Below are 26,084 nucleotides of genomic sequence, written 5' to 3' on the forward strand. Positions count from 1 at the left end.
TATTATTAATTAATACAATTATACACAGTAATTATTTGAGATGATTAATCCTCATTTTATCAAACGAAATATAAATAAATATACTCTATTGTGTATAATTATAAAATTGATATTATTTGGCACTAAAATGTGTACGTTGTTTGGAAAATATAGGAATACGAGTTGCAAATTTATTAACTATTATTATTATACAAATGCATTATCTCCTGGAATTGATATTGATAACTTTGGGGCTATTTTTTATATTATTATATATATTATATACATTATACAATTTAATGTTTCTATGATAAACTCCAAAGTATAATATTCAATAATAATTTAATGTTTATGCATATAAAAATATAACAACAGATAGATTAGCAAATAAATTCTACTGCTGAAAAAATAATTTATTTAGTTTACTATTCGCTTTTAAATAGAATATTGTTCATTATCAGATATACATTGCTTAGTAAATAGAATCGTTGGTTACAACATAATGAAATATTTCAATTTATCTCAAACGCACATACACTCAAAAAACAAAAGAAATGAGCTGATGAAACTTAAAATATTGGTAGACAATGACAAGGAATGTTTGTTAAAATTACTGATTAATATTATTTTAAATTATTTACTAAGCACAAGTCTCTTCAGCCCAGCCGTCACTGTCATATTCACTGCCTGATGCAGAATCGGAATCAGAAATTTCAACAGCTACACGACGTGCTAATATTGAAGCAACATCATGTAATGCATTGCTACGCTCTCCTTCTTTTTGTTTTATTTTTTCTACTTTTCTCAGCTCAACACCTTAACATATAATATATATTTTTTGATTAATAAGAAATATTTAAATCATTGATGTAGAGCAATATCGTGTAAATAAATCAATATTAATATCTCACCGTCTCTAATAGCCTTAAGCAAATCACTACGTGGATCATAATGAGCAACATGACCTGGCCCAGGTGTTTTTTTCAATGCACTAACAGTGCCACTACTGATATTGGTTACAGTTGTTTTTAAATCATTAATAACACCATTTAGTGGTCTCACATTATTACAGTCAGCAGGAAGTATCAATGGTTTTGAATGAATTATAAGATTGGATGGAGACTTCTACGCAAATCATGAAAATAATAAATAATACAATTATTTAACATCATAAACAATTTTAATTTTTTTTAAGTATTTACTTGTTTTGGTGGTGATTTTACATCACCATTGGCTAATGATGCTGGTGGATCAGGCATTGGCGGTAAAGGTGGAGGAGGTGGAATGTTAGCTGAAGGTAAAGGAGGACTAATAGATACAGGTGGTGGTGGTGGTGGTAAAGGTTCAGTAAAAGGTAAATTGTTTTCAATTGGAGGAGGTGGCGGAGGTGGTAATGTTTCACGATTGGAACTCAAACTGCGACCACGAGTTGGAGTGCTGGCTGATGATACAGTGGGTGTACTAAATTGAAAAATAATGTTACATTTATATTAGTCAAAATTATAATAAAATATTAAGAATAGTCAAAACTATATTTCACTTACCTGTTATTTGAATTATTATTGCTTGGAGGAGCAGGGGGTGGTTGAGATGGTCTAATTCTACCTCCCCGACTAGGTGTTCCCAATGGACTAATTACTTCACCCATACTACCCGTATACTGGTAATTATTTTGTTGCGTTTGATGATTGTATAAGTTTGATTCATCATACATCATACTATTGCTACCGAGTGGTGCAGCGTAGTTATTGCTAAAAAGTAAAATATTTCAATTCAAAAATTTTTTCAATATAAGATATGTACTTTAAAAAAATTATGTTAATTTACCTATCAATTATATTCATAGGGGGAGGACTATAAATACGTCCATCTACCATGTTATTTCCTGTGTGATGATTATGTAGTTGCTCTGGACCGTAAGATCGACGTAACTCTATACTATTTGGTCGTGATGGTCGGTGTTGATCATTCATTGATAAGCCCAACATCATTGTGCTTTCTTCCATGTATTCATAAGGCTTAAAAATATATAAGCAATTTAAAATTATAAGCTACTTAGTAGTTTAAAATATGTTAATAAATCAATAAAAAATATTTTTAAATATAGATGTCAGACGTTGAAAATTAAATATTTATTTTTAATTATTTAAAAATATGAAATGTATACCTGATGTGGTGCCCTATAATGAGAGTTATCTTGAGGCATAATATACTCTCCATGCTGAGTAGCAAGTTGTCTTTGTCGTTCTCTCGTACTATATGGTTGTCGGACTCTTTTTTTATGACGACCACCACTCCCTTCTGCTTTGGGTCTATGAGGCTATTGAATTGAAAAAATCAAGTTAATTAACTAAGTTTACGATGTACTTCATTAGTGGGAATAACCAAAATTTAAGAAAATACCTTTTTTCCACGATCATGCATCATTTTTTCAGTGTCTTTTAACATTTCTAACCTCCATAAATTGAAAAAGTAATCTGGATCTGTATAGAACTTCATTCCATCTTTACCATCCTCTCTATATGTATAAATATAAAAAAAAACCTTTATTCCAATACTTCATGTTTATTATTTTTTTTTAATTACCGATAAGGATTGAGTTTATAAAGAGGAGGAGGTTTATCACATTGAGAATACATTTCAAGCATTGGCGCAGGCATTGTATCCCTTGAAAGAACTTGTTGATCAAATACAATAGCACTTTTGAAAGCTTTTCTCATATGAATGTCTTGTAAGGATACTATAACAATAATTTACATTAAGTATTTAATTTAAAGATAATTTACATGACATAGTATATGAATGAATTTAAATTTAAATAAAGTAGATTTTAATTACCTTCTTCGCCAGTACTATCTAATTGTTTTGTGTTGACAGACAATCTATCTAACCTAATTTGTAATGAATTAACTCGTACAGTAAGTGAATGGGCTTCACGTACAAGTTCGCCAAACATATCTTCAGCTTGTTTAGATAAGCTTGACAACTGACGTACTGTATTAGCAAGGGTGCCATTTGTGACAGCTTCTAACTCATTAGATATTGAACTCGTAGCACCATAACTTCCTGCTTGTGAGACTGTGTTACGTGCTACATGCACAGGTTCTACAACACGCTTTGGCAATGGCATAGTTTATGTATACTGAAAAATAAAGACAATATAATTATGAAATAATTTAATTATTTTTACAAATAGATAAATAAAAAATTTTAGATTAAATAAATATATGAAAATTGAATTAAGAGTAAAGTAAATATAAGTATATTTTATTTTGTTGCATTATATTTCTGCCATTTTCTTGCTAAAAATGTATAATTTCAAGCTCCCCATGTTTTTAATCAATTACAATTAGATAAGTACCTACTATGTAGTTGATTATTATTATGACATCGCCCAACTAGCAATGAGGGTCAATTTAAACATTAATTTGTTTCATTGATACATATAGGGGGCTCATTGAAATATGTTTGTTACATTCAAAAATATAACATATAATACAATCCTGCTTTTAGCATTTTCTACCTTACTATTATATCAATAGCAAATTAATAAATTTAATTATATTTATATAATATAAAATATATATATATATATATATATATATATATAAAATATAGGATAATAAAATTAAGATTTCCAAATGTTATTAAATAATTTCCTATTACCTACCAAAATTATAACTTAAAATAAATTAGGTACCCATTTAATAGTTTAGGTAAGGGTTTAAGTATTTGTTTTAATAATTAATTTAATTAAATCTTTAATATTTCATTAAAACTATAAGAGAGGTAAATTGTCTAAACATGATATGTTTCTGAAATCTTATTACTCCCACTTACCAAAAAAAAAAAAAATTAATTATAATCTAACACTTGTGTTATAATCATACTCTATACATGTAAAACGTACATATAATTTCCATATAATACACTACCTACACAATATAGACATATAAATTTAATCTATATACATTATAATATAAATATTTAATAAATAATTTGTTTATGAATAGACATTGTTTTAGTTATTCATTATTCATATCTCTAGTTTTGGCAATTTTTTTATAATAATAATTTTAACTAACTTTACCTAACAAAATATTAAAATTAAAAAAAGAGATGATAACTAATGAAATTTATTTTAATATTTTATTATTAATGTGCAAGTATGTGAATTTATATTTATTTCACAAACCTATGACTCTAATGTAGTTTTGTTTTTTTAAAGTCAATATATATATAAAGTTTATTATTTTTAATACTAATCACTTTTATAAACCAGCTTAATATTATTATTTCATTATAGCTACAATAAATAATCTTAAAATTATAATTTTATTAACTTTTATATTCATAATATCTCAATTAAACAGAGACAAGTATAAAATAAGCTTGATTTATACCTATTAATGATTATTTATTATAATATAATATAATCAATAATTATTAAAATACTCAGCATAAATAGCAATTATTAATTTAGTAAAAAACAAGAAGAACAATTACTTATCAAAACCTAATAAAATGAGAGCTACTAAGAAACGACCTTATTTAACAAATATAACCTATACATAAATGATAAGCCTAAAAATAATATTCATCCACATTAAATTATTTAAGAGAACGGATTATTAATGACTGATAATACTTAAAATATTTATCATAACAAACTAAATTATTATGATTAATATAAGTATTACCAATATGCATTATTCTTTACATAACTGTACAAAAATTGTTAGTTCTCAGGATAATATAAGCCGAATTGTTCACATAATAACTACTTTCTGTTAGATAAAATAGAATAATAACTATAAAAATTATTTTGTTGATAAAAACCAGATTAATTTATTCTATTTAGTATAGTCATTATACATATCAGCTACATAGTTTTACTGATAAGCATGACACAATATCTACTAAATACTTATATGTCAAAAATTAAAATGGGAATGAGATCATACAACTATAACAAACATTTCATAGTTATTTACAAATAATATAAGCAAATATAGGTGGGTCAAGACAAATTAATTTATAACCTAATCAATAATCAATAAAACTGAAATTGTCATCAATCAAAAATGTTTATAACGGGCGTTTCCCATATTGTAAATACAAAAGTTGCACTACAAAGACCTCTAAATGACAGCTAATGTTATGAATTTGTAAGCAATAATAAATTGTTGAAAACATTAATGCTACTGTAAACTACATCAGATTATATTTAACAAAGCATTGATTAAATATAAAAATATCAAGTAGAAAGATTCCAATGACATAGATCAGATGCGTCCTAGTCTAGTACTTTAACAATTATTCAGAATGAGAACTGATGAAAATTTGAATTGGACACATGTTTATCCAGTGAGATTTGTACATTTGAATCTGGTCTGCATACATGACACGTTATGAACAACCTTAGTACAGCGTATGATTAAACAGCCATAGACCTGGACAATACCGAGTGTCTGCACAGGTGTCGTTGATCGGACACGACAGACGGTACATAATATATAAAATGCATAATATGACATGTATATATTACACACGTATGTATGGAAAATTGTACGTCCCATTTAGACCATACGCCCAACGAAAAGACAGCAACGAGAAACATAAATAGTAATGAGATAGGTGTGTATACACACGACGCAAATGTGTTGTTGTCAGTGGCACGTCCACTCACCTCAGTGGTCATTTAACAACGATCCGATTCCGGTGACGCCAAGTGTTTGGGGTGCCCGACGTCCGTCACCGCGGGAACAACGCCATGTCGACGGGTCAGACGCATCAGACATCGACGGCACGGACGCACGATACGTGCGAGAACGAATTACGAAACGGGCGGCGGAAATTCGTGGCGCGCGATAGATAAACAACACGGTGGCTCAAGGACTGGCGTGTAGAGGCGGAGAAAACGTTCGATAGTCGATACCATCGATTATCAGTCGCGCTGGTGTTGTCCGGGAGCGACAGGATCGTAGTACCAACAAATGGCGTACGGTAAATAACAATATATTATATCGCCGCCCTACCAGCGACTCGTGGAAGAAAAAATGCGCACCAACTTGTTTGGATAATATAATCACGAATCGTGATAGACCGCTCGACAGTCGACATGCCAAATGCCAATATTATTTTCAATGATATTATTATTCATTATAGTATTTATTACTATTATAGCCTATAGGTAGAATAGTGAATACCCTGATACTCGTTTAAAAATAAAAAGATATAATACGTCTTTTAAATTTTTTGAAAAGAAAACTGAATCAAAAAAAAAAAGTTAGTACGCTTGTGTAGAATAAAATAATATAACAAATATATCTTTATGTAATATTAATGAATCCATAAAACTAATTCTTGATAAGCATAATATCTACCTAATACAAATATAGGTACCACCTACCTAATGGCTAATGCATGTGCGTTAATGATTTGTTTCAGATAGTTTGTAGATTATTTAATATTTACCACATACAAAACAACTATGTCGCGTACCTATTTAGATCCAGGCATACATATCAAAATTATTCAAAAATCTAACAGATATCTTAAAATTTAAGAAAATTAGAGCAATGAATCAGGCATTTATAAAATAGGTATTTAATTGGGTTACCCTTACTAATAGTTTTATGGGAAATACCTACTAAAAAAACAACTGTATAATCTAGACCCATTAAAAAGTATCTATACATTATAAAAAAGTGACCAAATAGCTCTAATGTATAGGTAATAGATGTTTATAAAGTGGGTCACTGTTATAGATATGTCAATGTGTCATTTTGTTAAATTTTTTATTTAATTATTTATCATTGTAAAATTTGTGCAAATAGAAGATTAAATAGAGAAAATTAGTCGATAGTACCTACGATAAAAATGCTACTTAACAAAAAAAAATTCCATGAAAAGTTAAAAAGTTTTAAATATGCATTAAAAAGTGTACAGAAAATTCGATTTTGTTTTAAAAAAGTTAAATTGACATAACTAAAAATATAAGAGTTGCAATCCTAATAAAGGATTTTTCACATATTCTATCATAATATATGACGCCAGTCAATAAATTGGTAGCTCAAAAATAGTATAAATATTTTGAAAACTACTTATCGCACGTACCTACCTATAGAAAATGATTAGGTATAAAAATATTTTTTCAAGTAAATTTCTATAACTATTTGTTTTTAAATAATACATTAATACCATAGTAAAAAAATACATTTTCTCAAAAATTTGTTTAGCGTAAAAATTCCTGTTTTCCTTCTATTTTATCTTCGCTTTCTTCAATTATTTTGAAAAGTATTTGAGAAATTTTTGCTTTTGACTTCTAAACTATAAAAAAAATATATCCAATTTTTACCAGAGATCACTGCCAAGTCGAAAATTAAAGCATTTTAATTGCCACAAAAGGTGATGACAGACAAAAAAATCACAAAATATTTTTAAATAAGTATCTATATTCATCGCTCCACTTTGAATCTAAAATTATTCTAAAAAAATACTCAACATATTATCATACCAACTTTAAAATGAATTAATGAATGGACTACTGTCAAGAGTCGTCATTCGTTAACCAGTCTACCTATATCAGTATTCAGTAGGTAAGAAAGTGATGAGTAATTTCGTGCCTAGATTAAAATAACCAAAGGAAATCTCAATCAGTTTTCGTGCTCTTTAATATATTTAGTACTTATTTTAGATTTATATTAATTCTTATTTTTGTTTTCTTAAAAAGTAGTGTTAATAAACATTTAATATAATAAGCAGGTTATTTAAATCAATTAAATAGGTACCTAATGTAAAATATGAATGACAGAATTAAGAAAATAAATAATATTTAAATTACCAAATGAATTTATAATTTTGTAAATAACTATTGCAACTATTGATATACAGGATGAATATATTGATACAACTGTGTAAATGTAAATATAATCATTCTTCAAAAGTCCAAACATTACTAAAACAATTTAGCAAAATAATATTGCATAATAAATTTAAATAAAAAATAATTATTATAGAAAAATAATTTGTCATGATTACATTCAGGATAACATAATAAATGCATTTATGTTAATCTCAACCATTTTTAATAATTTATAATTATATGTATCCAGAAGTTATTTAATTCCAGTCATATTAAAATTTTTATAGTTACCATTTTCAGCTATAGAAACTTTATGTACTATTTCTTAAATTTTAGAATATTTATTTTACACATATTTCCTATTTTATGCTTGTTTATAAGAATATTTCTAAAAAGTACTACATTCCTAGAGTATAGTAAAAATACATTACTGGTTTTTACTATAATATAGTTATTAATTATAGATCATTTAAAAACAGATTATTTTTTTATTTATGTTACCAAAAATTAATACACTAATGAGCATGTTAATTCTAATCAAGTTTTAGTTTAGTTTGAAATAACAAAATAATATGATATTGATGTTTAACATAATAATAATTTACTATAAAATAAAACAAAACAAAACTGATTAGAAAGTAGGGATTAATTTACTCAAATTTATATAAATATGACATTAGTGAGTTTGGAAATTTGCACTTGAAACCCACTGCTATTACATTATAATATAAATGTTTATATTACATGAATAAAATACTTTTTTTTTAATTCTGAATATTATGCGTTGTCTCTAATTTATAATTATATTTACTATCATTCTTATTATTATTGTATAGTTAAAATGTAATCGATTTTAAAAGTAATTAAACATATTTGACAAATTCATAAATAATGAAGCATTGTAAATTAGATTAAAAAAATAAACACAAATCATTCAACCACTTATAATTACATATCTTTAAAATTATTAGAACTTATTCTATTTAATATTAATTATTTGTATTAAATACAATTTGACAAATGAGTTAAATATACAAGTTAACTTTTGAAGTATTTTAGCATTTTTATCAAATAAAAATAAAAATTTATTATGATGTAGTAGAAGGAGGAGACACAAGTATTACACCATCTCCTCTAACAAATAACATAGGTATAGTACGTTTAGTAGTTTTATATACTTCTTCAAATGTTTCTTCATCAACTTCAATTGTAGTAATAGTCTCTTCGGCTTCTCCTAACACCATGTTTAAATGCTGATCAAAAGCCTAAACAAGAAACTTATTTATTTAATTTAAATATATTTATATTACATTAATCAATTAATAATTTATTAAGATAAATTAAAGAAAGACACTGAACTAAAAATTATTTAATTCTACTAGCAAAAAAATAATAATAACAAAAAATTGTAATTAATCATTATTTTAGATTATTTTTAAACTGTACACCGTGATTACTTTATTTCTTAATGTAATATATTTGATAATTACATCTTTTTAAAAATATAATCTAAAAAGATATTAATATTTACATGAAGTCGACCCCGTAGTTCTCGGTCATGGCGCATCTTAACATAAATTCGTTCATCAACACTAAGACGAATTAAATCAACTGGCTCTTTGATCGTCACTAGTGAAACGGGCTGAAATAAATTAAAAAATTATATCAATGCTTACTAAAAAATGTAAATGCTAATTCAGTTAAAATTATTTTACCTCTGATTCTCCTTCTGGCATTTTAGTTACCATAAATACAACTTTTTCAAAATTACTTTCTTAAATAACTGTAAGAAACGTAAGCTCGGTCTTAGATTAAAGGTAACAAAATAACAAATATTAATAATTTAAGAATAATTTTTAATTTTACTTTTTACTGGTGATTGTTGTTAAAAATTGAACAATTGTATTTAAAACAACATAACCTCAATGATAAAATATATTTTGTTTTAGTTTAATAAAAAAATACTAGAGTGCGCTGTTGTTATCTTAATAGTGTCATAAATCATAATAAAGAAGCGCTCGGGCAGTACGTTGCAAACTTGCAAAGTGTTACAATAGTTGCATATTCTCGTTGAGTAATACCGTTGATTATAGAATAAACTGTACTACTATTATTTATACTCTATTCAATAATTAATGGTAATTCAACTAATACTTACATCATATCACAACTTTTAAGCAAGGCACGACATTTATAGCTCTAAAAAGTTACTTTTTACATGTTACATGTAATATGAAAATGGATTTTTGAATTTATAATGGAGCAATTAAGATTCTCATATAGTTAATGAAAAAACATGTTCATCACCATGATACAAGATATTAACCTGTGAAGTAGGTAGGTACATTTCCTATAATTGGTTCAACATATTTATTATTTATTGTAAATATAATAACAAAATTAAAAATCGAAGAAGAATTACTACTACAAGCCAATTTTAACTAATACAAGTCATTTTTAACGACATAAAAAATAATGAAGTATTTCATGAAGTATGTAGAAAAAGAAGTTGATAAACATCTAATAATTAAAAAAATGAACAAAAACAAGGCATATCTACATTGATTTACCACAATAAACATGAGTCGTTTAATAAATCTAAAAATTAAAGCAATAAAAATAATGAAAACAATATTAGAGAATCGATGAAAATTCAAATTTTAGACTTAGATAAAGCACATTCCTGATATGTTTTTGGCTTGATTATCTCAATTAATAACTACATAATATATATTTATAAACTAATATTATCTAAATTCTAAATTATTTACATTTTCAATTTAAAATATATCCCAATGAAAGATAAACTTATGAAATTGACACGAATGCAAAATTAATCACAAATCGATGAAGTACCTACAGAATAATTCAATTTTATTGACGGACTTTGCAATACTGAATGCCATTCTAGTGAATGATGTATATATTAAAAGGTAATAATAAAATTCTACATAATTTCAATATGATAATTGATAATAATTAATAACTTAATTATTTATTTTTATGGCATCGTGAATTATAATTATTATAGTCGTTTTCATAATATAATAAAATATAATAATACAATTATAATTAATAAGTAATAATAAAATTAATAAAAATATTGCACAAAAAATATTTGTTTGTAATCTCGGTTCAAATTGCCCGAGCAATGTACAGATAGCTCAATATTCCACATTGATCATAATTTATACATAAAAAATTACAACATAATATATTACAATTTTTTTTTTTTTTTTGCTTCTGCATTTGAAAATTATTTAATTATTTAGATTATTTAATGTAATCAGATTGATTATCTGCAAGACATGCATTAAACATTTTCCATACAAATATATACAACTTACCTTAAGATAGTTGAATTTCCTTGTGTTCTAGTTACTACATATTAAACTTATTTATACTGAAAAATGAAGAATAGCGTCTGACGAATGACGACGATGACTGGAGCGGAGGTCTATTATTAATGTATTTAAAAATAGATTTTTATTGATCTATACATTTTACTGATACTAAAATAGTATAAAATTATTTTATTTAAAATTCTTTATAATGGCCAAAAGTAAAATTATTATCAATTTTGATGCTGTAAAAAAAAAATTGTGGTAAAAACCATTGAGAGGCCCTAAAACACTTTTAAGTATAAGACCCGGGACAATGACCCCTCTACCGCTCTTTAATCCAGGCTAATAAATAATAGATAAATAACTACTATATTATAAACTCATTATATTTTGTTTTTATTAGAAAAATTTTGTAAAACAGAAATAAGTTTATGTACATACATTAAATAGGTGCTACTATATATATACTAATTAACTAATTATAAAGGATCTATGATCTATGTTTTATATTCTATATTCTATATCATCTACCATTTTCGAGTTGAAAATTATTGTAAATACCTCTTCTAAATTCTGATTTCTGGCCTTTGGGTGTTCTGACGATAATTAACAAATTATAATTACGTCATTAAAGGTTTTGCAACTATTATAATAAATAATAATTAATATGTATATACAGTGTAGCAGGTATAACACATATATAAGGTTATTGTATAGGTACCAATGTAATAATTTTGAATGTATTTATATACCTAATGATATGTTAATACATTATGTGTTAATTATTAATTTTTTAAAACAGAATTTGAAAATTACAAAGTTGTATGTTAAATTTGATCTACTATTCTGCTATGTTACATTGGTATTTTGTAATTACTTATAATAAAATAATGGTCATTATTATAATTTTATGGAAATAATAAAATTTATATTGTAAATTATAGCACTTATAAAAATTAAATAATTTGGTGTGGTTCAGTAGTGCAGCGAGTGATATATTAACTGCGAGCAAATACATATGTTTATACCCCCCCCCCCCCATTAATAAAAGTATTGAGTGCTAACATTTTTTCCAAGTGTCAACTTTTATTATTAAACAATATCTATTCAATATTTCGATTTATCTTTTGGTTTGCCCAAAGTGTCTTGCGTTCTCTTTTCTTTTGCATTACTAAAAATACAGTATACAGAATTGTTGGTCCACAAAATATATTGTGGTGTCAGGTAAGGGGGTTCTCCCTCAAAATTTGACAAGGGAAATTGCCCGTTTGAGACGTATATGAATATGTTCACCACACCATTGGTCTAGTTTAAAAATTGAGATAAACGAACTACTGGATAAAGGATCATGGGCAATCATTGGGGAGAGAAGATGCGGTACTTGCCTCATCCCAGAAAAAATAATATGGACTTATAATTTTATAAATATACCATAATATTACCTAATAACCTAGATAGCATAAGATAAATTTTTTTCTTGATCACTATAAAGATGTAAAATACGTGTAATTACGATATAGTTATCGTATTAACAACCTAAATGATAAAAACATACGTAAGATTATTATTGATCACAAATAATTTGTGTTAAAACTATAAACATTAAATACACATATTTTATCAGATAACACTTAATGTTCCATTTGCTCAAATTTCTAATGAACGTGTTACTATAATATTATTTACGAGTTCATAACTGATTACAAAATATATGCACCTTTCAATCTTTGTACGCAGTGTACTGAATGTTAGTCTTCTGTCGTTCAAATAAGTATATAACATTAGTGAATCCCGGCTGTTCGTTGATTGTTTTTATAATCATAAATATTCAGTCATTTTTTAGAAGAAGAAAACAGTGATGAAAATGGCGCATTTTATATAGTGTTTGAATCACTTACATCAAAAGAATCTAGTGTTTCTACACAAGTTAATTCAAATTCAAATCCATCATACTTTACTACGTCAATAGATACAATACCAAAATTATTTGCTGTGTGAAAATAATTATACGCAAGTATACGCATGTGAGTCATATACTGATTTAACCAATTTAGGGTTTGATATTAATCTCTGTAATGAATTAATAACAATTTGATTGAAATCCAGGGTGAAAAAAATATACTTAATGCTTCTATATAATCATTGCCCCCAACAACGTGCACAATATAAAGATCATTCAATACATTAAGAAGAGTAAAAAGTAAAAACATGACTTCGTTCTACTACCTATATGAAGATGGTTTACATGATAATACACTAATACTCATATATATATATATATATATGGTAAGTGTTCATAGTTAAAGGATGAACATTGAACTTGAATAAAGATATTTTCATTCAGGATGTCATTAATATGTTTATAATGAAACGAAGAAATTTACAGTTTTTATTTAATACGAAACTGAATAATAAATTTGATTACATATACTTGATTTTCTATTGATTTTTTAAGAATTTATTGAATTTAATTTTAATACTAACTTTGAAACAAATTTAGTATACAAACATGACTAATTTATAAAATTATATGTTGACATAACATTAAACCATTATTTAGCTAACACTTGAAAATTATTTTATTTTGCTTTTTCTAAAATTTTACTCATGGGCACCTATGTTTAGGCTTGATAATATTTTAACTAATTATATAAGAGACGAGAGTTATTACTTTTACTATTATTGCAAAATTAACAAAATTATTTAGATTATTTAAGACCTTTAAGGATGTATATATACTTCTATATAAATCCATTCAAAATTCATAAAACAAAATTCTCAAATGTTTATTGTATTATGTTAAATTTAACACAATTAAATGATTTTCGTACATGAATCAAAATAATCGTTTGATAAGTAGTTTAAAATGTATTCTTACAATTTTACAAAAAAAAACCGTTTTTGTAACTGTTTTGTACTATTTTTTTTGTATTTTATTATATAAGATTAAAAACCATACATTTATGATAACTATCATAGTCTGAGACAATTAATTATAATTTAAGTAATTTTAATTAAATTAAAGTTAAGGTCACTTGAAACATTACTATTTTGTTATTTTATCACTTTTTTGCAACTTTCCATGCTCTTTATGCGAAAATCACCTTTATTCGTAATCATCACATTTGCGTCAAATTATTAATATCAACAGAAATACTGAAAAATATTTTAAATATCATCATGGTGTTTACAGACTCGCTCACCTTGGCGCAATCCAGTATGCTATACCTATTAGTTATTATCATTATAATACATTTTAGAACATTAATAAATCATAAAATTTGATAAACAACTTTGTTACGCAGTTTGCAATACCTACGGCAATTTTTACAATATTTTTGAGATCGATCATCGATACCATAATTTTATTATTTTATTAATATTTTCATTTTTTTAATTACTAAGATGACTAGATACATAGTTTAAATTTGTACCAAAGTAACTAACGTTTCTGTCTTTGTCTAATACACGTGGAATATAGATATTTAGACGTTTTCTTTGTTAAGCTTGCAACTGATTTAGTAAAGCGATAAGCAATCTGAAAACAGATTTGAATTTGTCATCAATCTTCCTATTGAGATTGACAATTTCACATTTTTTATTTTATTACCTAAAGGCTTAAATTTTTGAAGAAGTTATAATTAACAAATCAAAAATATAAAAAATATGATCACAAGTAGATTTAACAAAAAAATGAATTCGTATTCAAAATTATTTATACTTCACTAAATTAATTGTACGTTGGTATTATACTATCATCTAATTATTTGAAATATTTTTTTCAAATTTAATAATGTTTTATTTTACTTTTTTTCTTTTTATAACGGGTTATGGGTATAAGTTGTAATTATATACTAATGAAAAAAAGAAAAAAGTAAATAGTTATAAACTGTCAATGGTATTCTCATGTGAATGTAATGGTATATAGTCAAGTAAAAATAATTTATTAGTATTTAGTACCTATAACCGTATAAATATCATACAAAATTTATAAAAAGACAATTTAATTAACTTAACGTAAATTTAAAGATAATCGTAAACAGAGTTAGATGAAAATATTTGTATAAAATAAATCAAAATAAGTAATAAATTATTCTGGTAACGAAAATCATTATGAAATTAACGATGTTGTAAAACAATATGACGTGTGGGGCAGTACAGGTTTATAGACTCGCAAATACTCAACAATTACTCGACCGATTTCAAATTGTTCTTAATTTCTTAGGTAACCAGGAATGTTTAGAGAATAGTTTAACCCAATATAGTTATTTTATATTTTTGTTGATAACATGACATAGGTAAAGTATAAACTACTATTATACATGGATGCTTTGTAACATTATAATACTTAGTACCTACATACAATACTTAATATTTCTACTGTTATCAGTTTATATGTCATAAATCAAATCTTTGTTCAAAAACTTTCAAAAAATTTGGTACATGAAAAACTAAATATCCGAATAGGAAAACTAAATGATTTGTTTTTATATCACACGAAATCGCCAAAATCATTGTACACCCAAACACATTGCAACGATCTTAATCTTATGTTTAATTATTTTAACTATATATTGAATCAAAGTCATAATTCCTATCTATATTATATAAGTACTTCAGTACATTTTAGTTAAATTTAATTCAATTTTTGGGAAAAAACTATCACTCGAATAATCAAAATAATATAAAATAAATGTGAATATATTTTTTTTAAACATCCAATATTCTAAAATATTTTAAACTATTATAATTTATTCATTTTTATATTACTCGTATTTTAGATTAGTTCTTTTTAATTCTTGAAATTTTATTTTTATTTGAATATTTTGTTTTAAAATAATTATATATCTTAGCTTGGGGTGACACAATACTTACTCCTCATAAATCACGAGTAAAGATAAATAATAGAAATGTAATAATTTTTCGTTTTTAATTTTAACTTTATCAGCGGATTTAAAATATTAATCTTAGGGACTTCAAATTTTCAAAATATAATAATACTTTTTTTTATACAATTATATAAACATATTATTTGAAAATGCGAATTATAATTTATCTTATTATCTGGGCAGGTAGATTTATAGATGGTTTGTAATATGATAATAATAATTAAATACCTATTTATATTTATATAGTATTTTTCAATAATAATTATCATAACATGATTAATATAAAATATTTCTATAGGTGCATAATTATTTATGTTTAAATATTAATAATATATATATATTTATATACAGGGTGATTCACGAAAGATACTCATTCCTTTTTTTTTTATTTAACAACATACTTACCATTTAAGTAGTTAAGGTGACAATAATCTTTTTCTGTAAATTTTCAAGTATGTTTTAAATAAGTACATTTTAAAAACTCAAAAACTATTTGTTTAAATTAAAATTTAAACAAATCAAACTTTTCAAAAAAAAAAAAATCATCAAAATATCAGTAAATTAATAAAAATTGGTTTTCATTAATAAAATGAAATAAAGTTCGTACTCTCACAGGATCACTTTTTATTAAGTCTTTAAGTGATGTAAAACTCTAATTATTTGAAAATATGGTCTTTATAATTAAACTTAATAATTACAATAATCAGAATTGAAATATATAGAAATTCTTGAAAAAAAATGGTGGTTGAGTGTGTTTGGTGAATCACCCAGTATATAATATATGTATAGACAATCAAATGTAAAGTAGGTATTTATATTTTGCACTATTTAGTAATGAGTAAAGTAATGATGAACGACTATTAGGTAGAGGTAAAACAACTCAAAGTCTTAAATAGTGGGGATTTCCTGATAAACCTGAATGCATGCTTAACCCTGAATACATTTACTAATATAAAAACTATTGGTTGGTACCTACGTTGTGTACGTCAAAAAACATTAGTTATAAACACTATTTAAACGATTATACATCGAAAAATACTTAAATATTATGCCTTGATGTTGAATATCAGTATGATGTTCAAATTATTAAGTTTTAGTTTATTTGTGACAACAGGTATATATTAAAATATTAAACCTATTTATAATAATCAAAACATGTTTACTAAATAAAACCATATTTTTCAGTCTTAGCAGCTCAAAAAACAAATTTTAAATTCTTAGGATGTTTTTTGGGAGAAAACTTATTAACTCTTGGAGAAGAGAGTCGTGTTTTAACTCCAGTAACACCACAATCTTGTTCAGATTTTTGTTCTGAAAAACAATATACGTTTTTTATTCTTAAACATGAGTATGTCTCTGTTGTATTATTTAAAAAAAATATTTATTTAATTGTTTTAAATATTTAATAAAAAAATTAACTACATTGATTTAAAAGTATAAATTATCTTATAATTAATTGTTTATTTATTTTATTTTTTTAGTACTTGTTACTGTAGCAAAAATTATATATCAAGACTTATGAGACAACTTGATTTTGAGTGTTCAAAAAAATGCTCAGGAGATAGTTCAGCTTCATGCGGAGGATCACCAAATTTAGTGTCTTCATATATAACGGATAGTTCAAGTACCTAAATTTATAAAGTTTATTTTAAAAATTTTAAAGTTAGGAATTTGATTTCATTAATTATTTATAGGTATTTATGTTTTGAGATTTATCATACTTTATACTTAGCTAAGTATACATAAGGTATATAGATATATGAGGTACATAAGGAAATATTTTTTAATTGTTGTAAATTATAATATGTATGCAGGCACGTATACAGGGGGGTTTTGGGGATTCAACCCCCCCCAGAAATAATTTCTTTGAAAATTAAGTCAAATTATACACCTATTATTATAAAATGTTTTTATTACTAGCTATTGGTTAATTTTATTTTATTTATATTAGTCGGGTATGAAATAAAGTTTATAATCTAGTATTATAGTCGAATGAAGTGATAACTGATTACCGAGAATTACGCACGTCTGAGAACTGAACATTATATCTCAATCGATGACCAAAAATTCCTATTAAATTGTTAATTTATGTATTATTATTTATTAAATTAATACTATAAGGTACATTTTGGCTACATTATTTGTTACAACTGCTACTGTGAACAGTCATTCTCAACTCTACAAAGACTTAAAACGTACTTACGAAACAATATAAGAGAAATTAGACTTACTGAATTGACACTACTAAATATATACCGAAATTTTGATTTAAATGTGGTAGAAATTATCGATAGATTTGCTAAGTTACCACAAAAATGGGATTTTATACTTTAATTTGTAATTTTTTAATGTATTATATAATATAAATTGTTTGATTTTTTTTCTTCTATCTAGGTACTTAATAGTATAATATACTTAGATAATTTTATACGCATAGATAATAATAAAATAAATGTCTATTCTGTTCATAACATTTAAAGTTTTATTTATTATTATTATTATAATTGTTCTTATAAGCTTACTTCTGAACAAATAGCATACATAAAATTTGGATACTTAGCATAATAATTGTCATATTAAAAAATAATGAGTAACGAGGAAGAAATTGTTTTATTATGTTGTGGTACAATTTGTATTACTATATTTTGTAACACCCCCCCCCCTCGAAATTGTATTTTGTATACGTGCCTGTATGTATGTATATCGGAAAAACATATTTATACGTTAATTATAAATTAATAACATTGTTTAAGTTATTATTTAAAAATATTTAACAAAATATGAAATGAAATAGCTATAGCATGAACTCTGCTACTTTTCATACGCATAACCCGATTGACGTAATTAGACTAATTAAGGGAGGGAGTCGACAAGGTATGTCCAAGTTCGGGTCGTACGATTCCTATACCATGACAATAAAATAAAAATCTGAAAAATTATTTATTTTTTTTTAATCATACGAAGGTTTGAAAATTTCATTTTTAAGTAGACAATATTTTGTGGTTTTAAATATATTAGTACTTAGTACTAAAACAATTATTATTATTATTATTATCATTTTTTTTTTTTTTTTAAGATTCTAGAACTACTAGATATTATTCAATAATTTAAGATTCGTGTTAAAGGGGACTTTCACCTTTTGTAGTCCCTAAGGCTACCAGTTTCACGCATCAGGTGTGATTTTACAAAGTATGTGATTAAGATGCGACGCAAAAAATCTCTTTTGACCTAAGCTAGGTTTTTTTTAAGTACAACAATAATTATACTTTGGTCAAAATTTATGAAAAAATAAAATTAAAATTCTGGTATACGAAGTATCACCAATGTGAAGCTTCTTCACTCCAGACATCTTCAACGACCATATAATAAATTACATCACTTATACTCATTGTAAACTGCTCTATAGATTAAATAACAAAAATATTTTATAACAAAAAAAAAAAAAATCGGTGCTAGATTTTTATCAAAGATTAAATAATTTTATACGGATTTAGAGTTATTTTTTAATTATTGTTTTTCTTTTGACGACCGTCCTTTTTGATTGATGTCAATAATTATAATAGTAATAATACTCCTGTGTATATTAATATCTATGTATTATAATTATAATTATTTTATTTTATCATAACTATGAACAATGAATCGTTGTTCTTAGATTTTATATTATTAGTTAGTATACTTATTCGTTTTGGATATGAAGTATAAGTATACAACTATCCAAAGTTTTGAATTTCAATTTGCCCTCAACTCTCGCGTATAGTTTACCTACTCAAAAATCGTCATTTACCTAAGTATATAATTTATAACACACATGTTTAAAATTATTAAAATGACTAAGGAATGAAAAAAAATCAATATAAAATTCTAATCAATAATCATATACGTAGCTGCTTAAAGCATTTATTCATTATGATCGATGTATCTAATTAAATTACTAAATAGTATCAATTTTTAAATTGTTTAAAAAGAAAATAAATAAATTATGTTTACAAATAGTATATTATTCAAATGTATTCCAAACTTTTATCTATTGCATTTTTTCAATTTCTTAAATCATTTCTTTTTACTTTTCACTTTTCTACATTCTTTTTCTTCTATAAATATTTTTTTTTCATATCTACTATTTACTATAATTTATTTACAATTATAATATAAAATAAAATAACTAATTATATAGTTTTTGTTGATTAATAATATTTAATTCTATAGTATTTATTTTTTTTCAATTTCAGAAGCAAGTAATTTTATGGGACATGGTGGTTACCCAATACCAATCTATCTAGGATGTTATGCTGAAACTCCAAACGATGATGAAAATCGTTTATTAAAAGGTCCAGCTGGTCCAATTACTTATAATACTCCTCAAAAATGCTCAGAAAAATGTTTTAATATGGGATTTTTATTTTTTGGAGTTACATATGGGTATTTACAAAAAAAACAATATTTTACTATAATCTATTATAATAATTAATAACATTAAGATTTTTAAAACCATTATGAAAATTTACAACTATATTGTTATATAGCCTAAATTTATTAGTTTGAGTTAATTATTGATATATTCATGTATAATTTATCTTTTATTTACCTATTTACTATAAATTAATTTATAATTTATTTAGATTATTACTTTTACTTTTTAGATAAGTAGACACCTACTTACTCAAATAGTTGAATTTTATTAGAAGACAAATATTATATAAGTAACTTAAACATCTATTTGCTTGTAGAACTGAATGTTGGTGTGGAAATCAAAGACCTGCAAAGTCATCAAAAGTAGAAGATATTAATTGTGATACTCCTTGTAGTGGTGATAGTAAACAATTCTGTGGTGGTGGATGGAAGATGGGAATCTATTCAACAGGAATTACAGGTTATTGTGGATTTAAATTTAAAAAAAATTATAATATGTAAAAATATTAAACAACATTTTAATTCTTGGATTCAAGCTATAAATATATTTGTATGATATTATGCTAAGTAATATTGAAAACATAATATTTTCAGACTATATACCAAAAAAATATATTGGATGCTTTGATGATGATGGAAAAAAAACAAAAGGGAAATATTTATCATTCCCAATGGATATCAATAATAGTCCCAAACGATGTATGAATCTTTGTAATACTCATAGATTTAAATATGCTGCTATCAAAGGGTTAGTACATTAATCTTTAATTTCTAAATTATTTAAAATATTTAATTATTACTATTGTTTATAGCAATATCTGTGAATGTAAAAATTATGAACCAAATTTTAATTTAAAAAGAAGTTTTAGTGATTGTAATACTTTATGTACAGAAAATCCATCTGAATATTGTGGTGGTAGTACTACATTTAGTATTTATAAAACTTTATACTCAGGTATGAATATGTAAATAATTGTGAAACGGTTCATAGCCCATAGGTAACTTACTAAAAATTAAACAATTTAGATCCTTTAGCAAAAGTGTCAGTTAATCCTATTGGCTGTTTTATCAATTCAAAAAGACATCCAGTGTTAAATGGTTGGAAAATAACACATGCTCGTCTTACTCCCAAACATTGTGTATATAGTTGCCATGTGAGAAGATATCCATATGCTGCGCTTATATCTTCGTAAGTACAACTTTTTGAATACCTGCTGTAGAAATGCAGAATATTTATAAATATGAAGTTTAAATTATTTTTTATTATTTATTTGATGCTCAATTTATTTTTGCGTATTATTTTTATCCACAGTAAGAAGTATAATATAATTCTGTTCATATATTTTAGAATTTAGTATAAGTACAAAATAGAAAATATTTGTTTATGTGCTGAGATTTATTAACAAATAATAGACCTAAAGAAAATAGTTATAAAGTTATCTCAAAACAAAGGTTTCTATTTTACTATTATTTTAAATATTAAAAAAAAAAAATTAGAAATATCAATGAAGAGTTGAATAATATATAATAGTAGTTAGAGTTAGAAGTTTTGTTGATTTTTTAGTGTTATTTAGATGCTTATAACTAATTTATTTATATTAGAATATAAGTTGCTCTTGTAGTTAAGTTATTAATAAAAAAAAAAAAAAAAAAATAAGAAGAGTTAAAAATTTTCATCGAAATTGCTCAAGAGTATTTTCGACATTATTTTTGATTAAATTAAATTTTATTACTTAATGAAAATGCATAGATAATTAATTAAATTTAAATTTAATTTCATACTTAATAGTTGATAGGTACCTAGATATAAAAATATGTATAAAAAAAGTAAAGTATTAAAAAGTTTAATACAAGTAAAATAACTTTACCATAAAATATTTAAATATATTCTTATTTTGATGGAGGAATTATTTTTGTAGAAGAGAATGTTTATGCAGTTCTACAAAACCTTCTAATGAAGCTAAAACAGAGGATAACATGTGTACGACTCCTTGTTCTGGTTCATCTCAACATTCATGTGGTGGCAATAATGCTATAAATGTCTACAGTACTGGATTAGAATGGAAAACGGATATAATTGGAAATAACTATCTCGGATGTTATGAGGAAAGTCAAAACAACAGAATATTTAATGGTTACTCACGATCCTATTCTGTGAATACCCCAGAATTTTGTTCAAATCTTTGTTACAAATTTGGATATACTTATTCTGGAGTAACATATAAATCTGAATGTTTTTGTGGAAGCCGATCGCCAAATGAACCCGCGTTTCCAAAAGTAGAAGATAAACAATGTAACACTAAGTGTTCAGGAGATGCTAATCAATTCTGTGGTGGCGGTTGGAGAATGGGAGTATTTTCAACTGGATTAGTTGGTAATTTTTAAAATAAAATTTTAATATTATATTATATTTGATTGCAACTAGGATTAAATAAATTTTAATTTTGATAAATAAAATTTAGTTTAAAAAAACAATGAATTACCTACATGATTATATTTTATTTAAATTTCAACAGATTTTCCAGTTGAAGGTCGACTTTTTGGTTGTTTTATAATGCAGGAAAACACATTAAACAATATTAAATTCGAGCTTCTTAATACTAATATGCCTAGTAAATGTTCTGCAATCTGTAATAATGGTGGATATACATTTGCAGGAGTTTTAGGGTACTATAATATTATTTAACTTTTAATATATTACCTAATCTAACCTAGAATATTATTTTAATACATGTTATTTTTTAATCATTTTTATTTTTAATAAATGGTATTATTTTAGTATTAATTGCTACTGTGGTAATCGTGCTCCAGAAAGTCAGCAAAAAGTACTAGAATCTGAATGTGATACACCTTGTGTGGCTGATTCTAGTAAGACATGTGGTGGTGAAGACAGAATTCAAGTATATGATCTCATAAGTAAATATTTGCACATTATTTTTTAGTTTTGGTACACATATATTACATAATATTTTGATGCATCTTTTATAGAAGTGATTAACCCTATCAGTCCATTTGAAACAACAGATTTAGTGGACGAATTCGATACTTTAAATTTGGAATCGATTTGGAGTCATGATATTTATATTGCACAAGAACCAGTATGTAAAAAAATACAAAATCAGGAAATTAGAAAACTTATTTATTGTTTCTATTTTCTACCCAGTCTTACATAGTATATACATAAATGATATAAGTATAAAAGTATAATATAATAGGTTGATATTAAATTTTTGTTCATCGTTAGTGATTAGTGATATAGCCATAGGTAGGTACTAGATACTGATAAACTATTGAGTTTGGTACCTATGTTTTATTATTTCAGATAATTTACCTATTGGCTGTTACCAAATTCATATAAAGTACTTAACACTTATTATTAAATTATTGCATCTAGGTACTTATAAGTTATACTTAAAAATTATTATATGGGAAAACCGAATGAGCAAGCATTATGACATCGTCTATACGTTTGTTAATAGGTAAATTTATACCTATTAGTCATTATGAAATATTGAAAACAAAAAACTGAATTGAAATACAAAAAAAAATGTAATATCTTATTGGTATTCGAATGTATGTGAGCATGCTCTTAACATTTTATGTTTGAGGCGTTGTTTTAAAAAATTAAAATTCTTAATTAACAGTTTGTTTTGTTGCAATTATTGTAACATAATCTAAAAAAATCCCATGATTAAATAGATTATAGTTATTATAACAAATGATTAAATATATTATATATAATATATTTATATATCAATTAAATTTATGTATAAATATCAGAAAATGATTGCCGGGAATTCCTAAAATTCATAGTTCATAACAGATAGGTATGAATTATAATATTATATTCAAGCAAATATCGAAAATTAGAATTTATTAGTTCAATAAATATTATTCTTTATAGTTTACTACCTCTAACGAGAATTCAAAAAATAATAAATATTAATACTAATTATATTAAATAATATTGATTATAGGATTTTGAATTTGTTATTTACAATAATTCTGAAAAGAATTTATTTGTTAAAAACGGAGAGCTAGTCATCAAACCTACAATTCTATCAGATAACTATGTCAAGAATGGTTGTTTAGTACTGAAAGGGTATGTATGATAATATATGATAGTAATTTTAATTAAAATAAATTGTACCTTTATCTTCAAAAAGAGGAAAGTAGGTAATTGCGCTGTTATATGGTATTACTGTACCTATTTTACGTATAAATTAAAAATTAATATTTGATGTTCTGTATTTTTGGTTTTTAGGTGTACAAAATATGATGAATCTTCTGGGTGCTCAATGAATGCTTCATCTTATAATATAATACCTCCTGTAGTTTCAGCTAAACTTATCACAAAAAATCGTAAGTCATTCCTTTATGGACATTTAAAGGTAATAGCTAAATTTCCGACAGGAGATTGGATAGTGCCAGGTAAATATTATATTACATTATTAGCTAAACTTACCATTTGAATTGTTTCTAGTTTTTTATTTTAAACATCTGTTCTTTTAATTTAATTTTTATAGAAATAGCTTTGATCAGTACAACTAATGAACAAAACAAAATAGTATTGGGTACATCATTTGGAAATCATGATTTAAAATGTAATGGTGTTGATGAAAGTATTTCTGTTCTAAAATATGGTTTAAAAATTGATGAACAATACCAATCAAAACCAATAATGATGAAATCAAAATCAGCTAGTCGCTGGTCAGATGACTATCATACATTTGAATTGGATTGGTCTAATAACAACATTATATTTAAAATAGATGGAGAAAGTCACCCTTTAGATACATCAAATCTACAATTGGACTTAATATTTGACTCTGATGTATATTAATTAGTTATTGTGTTAACTGTTAAGATTCTAGTATATTTATTTTAATTTTGGATTTTGAATTTTTAGTATTATATATCTGTTGGTGTGTCAGTTGGTGGTATGACAAATTTCCCTGATGGGTGTTTAAGCAATAACCGTTTAAAACCATGGAAAAACTTTGATACTAAGGTTTACAATTCTTCTTTATTAAACACATTTACATTTGTGTTAAATCATTTTTTTTTATCATTTTAGGCAATGTTGAATTTTTGGAAGAACAGAGATCAGTGGATATCCACATGGGATAATGAAAAATCAGCATTAAAAGTTAAAAGTATTAAGTTTACTGTACTAGAAGATATTTAATTTTGATGAACATGTAAGGGATTAAATAATTATGTGGATAAAATATATTCAATTTCAATAAATTTAATTTTAAATTTGAATTAAAATATGTATTAAAAAAAAAAAACCATTTTTTGGTAATCAAATTTTATTTTTGAACTTTTGATAAATTTTATATTAATAATACATTATTATTATGAAATCATTAACTTCTAATATTATTATGACAATTTATTATGTCTTGTTTTTTATTAGTTTAAGATATCAATTTATTATAGATTGTGTTTATGGTTAATGGTTACATTACATTTTTTAAAATAATTTATACCTATATGTGAAAGATTTTTTTTCTTTATATTATGCATTTACTTAATATCAGTAATACCCATGTATATATAATATATATATATATATATATATTAGTG

At 24.8% G+C, this 26,084-nt stretch overlaps 3 protein-coding genes across 3 annotated transcripts; 1 reads left to right on the top strand and 2 right to left on the bottom strand.

The window, feature by feature from the left end:
* Positions 1-546: 546 nt before the first annotated feature.
* LOC112600591 (wiskott-Aldrich syndrome protein family member 3) lies at positions 547-5,952 on the bottom strand. The gene is made up of 10 exons (XM_025347860.1): positions 5,669-5,952; positions 2,818-3,121; positions 2,566-2,719; positions 2,383-2,497; positions 2,147-2,299; positions 1,807-1,997; positions 1,524-1,730; positions 1,182-1,440; positions 891-1,104; positions 547-795 (listed from the first exon to the last, which is right to left on the bottom strand). Exons 2-10 carry the CDS (start codon positions 3,107-3,109, stop codon positions 620-622), a joined length of 1,761 nt encoding a protein of 586 aa, XP_025203645.1. The 5' UTR covers positions 3,110-3,121; positions 5,669-5,952; the 3' UTR covers positions 547-619.
* A 2,835-nt stretch (positions 5,953-8,787) lies between these two features.
* On the bottom strand, positions 8,788-9,735 carry LOC112600589 (sm-like protein LSM3A). Its single transcript, XM_025347858.1, has 3 exons — positions 9,562-9,735; positions 9,378-9,488; positions 8,788-9,111 (listed from the first exon to the last, which is right to left on the bottom strand). Exons 1-3 carry the CDS (start codon positions 9,592-9,594, stop codon positions 8,935-8,937), a joined length of 321 nt encoding a protein of 106 aa, XP_025203643.1. The 5' UTR covers positions 9,595-9,735; the 3' UTR covers positions 8,788-8,934.
* A 7,305-nt stretch (positions 9,736-17,040) lies between these two features.
* Positions 17,041-25,710, top strand: LOC112600605. The gene is made up of 17 exons (XM_025347875.1): positions 17,041-17,193; positions 17,265-17,427; positions 17,561-17,703; positions 20,312-20,501; positions 20,810-20,952; positions 21,087-21,240; positions 21,305-21,447; positions 21,519-21,681; positions 22,412-22,866; positions 23,009-23,159; positions 23,272-23,408; positions 23,481-23,590; positions 24,470-24,594; positions 24,757-24,923; positions 25,019-25,326; positions 25,402-25,503; positions 25,570-25,710. The coding sequence occupies exons 1-17, from the start codon at positions 17,136-17,138 to the stop codon at positions 25,678-25,680; spliced, it is 2,823 nt and encodes a 940-aa protein (XP_025203660.1). The 5' UTR covers positions 17,041-17,135; the 3' UTR covers positions 25,681-25,710.
* Positions 25,711-26,084: the final 374 nt, after the last annotated feature.

The sequence above is a fragment of the Melanaphis sacchari genome, unplaced genomic scaffold (genome assembly GCF_002803265.2).
Source record: "Melanaphis sacchari strain LSU unplaced genomic scaffold, SCAv2.0 Contig65_pilon_pilon, whole genome shotgun sequence".
In the NCBI taxonomy this organism is placed as follows: Eukaryota; Metazoa; Arthropoda; class Insecta; order Hemiptera; family Aphididae; genus Melanaphis; species Melanaphis sacchari.

Coding starts and splice junctions, on each gene's coding strand:
- LOC112600591 (XM_025347860.1), bottom strand. CDS start 3,109: ATGCCATTGCCAAAGCGTGTTGTAGAACCTGTGCATGTAGCACGTAAC. Junction 2,498..2,565: donor TATAAACTCAATCCTTATCG/GTAATTAAAAAA, acceptor TTATACATATAG/AGAGGATGGTAAAGATGGAA. Junction 1,998..2,146: donor ATTATAGGGCACCACATCAG/GTATACATTTCA, acceptor TATATTTTTAAG/CCTTATGAATACATGGAAGA.
- LOC112600589 (XM_025347858.1), bottom strand. CDS start 9,594: ATGGTAACTAAAATGCCAGAAGGAGAATCAGAG. Junction 9,489..9,561: donor TGCCAGAAGGAGAATCAGAG/GTAAAATAATTT, acceptor AATTTATTTCAG/CCCGTTTCACTAGTGACGAT. Junction 9,112..9,377: donor AACTACGGGGTCGACTTCAT/GTAAATATTAAT, acceptor TTTCTTGTTTAG/GCTTTTGATCAGCATTTAAA.
- LOC112600605 (XM_025347875.1), top strand. CDS start 17,136: ATGTTGAATATCAGTATGATGTTCAAATTATTAAGTTTTAGTTTATTT. Junction 21,241..21,304: donor AAATATGCTGCTATCAAAGG/GTTAGTACATTA, acceptor TATTGTTTATAG/CAATATCTGTGAATGTAAAA. Junction 24,924..25,018: donor AGGAGATTGGATAGTGCCAG/GTAAATATTATA, acceptor TAATTTTTATAG/AAATAGCTTTGATCAGTACA.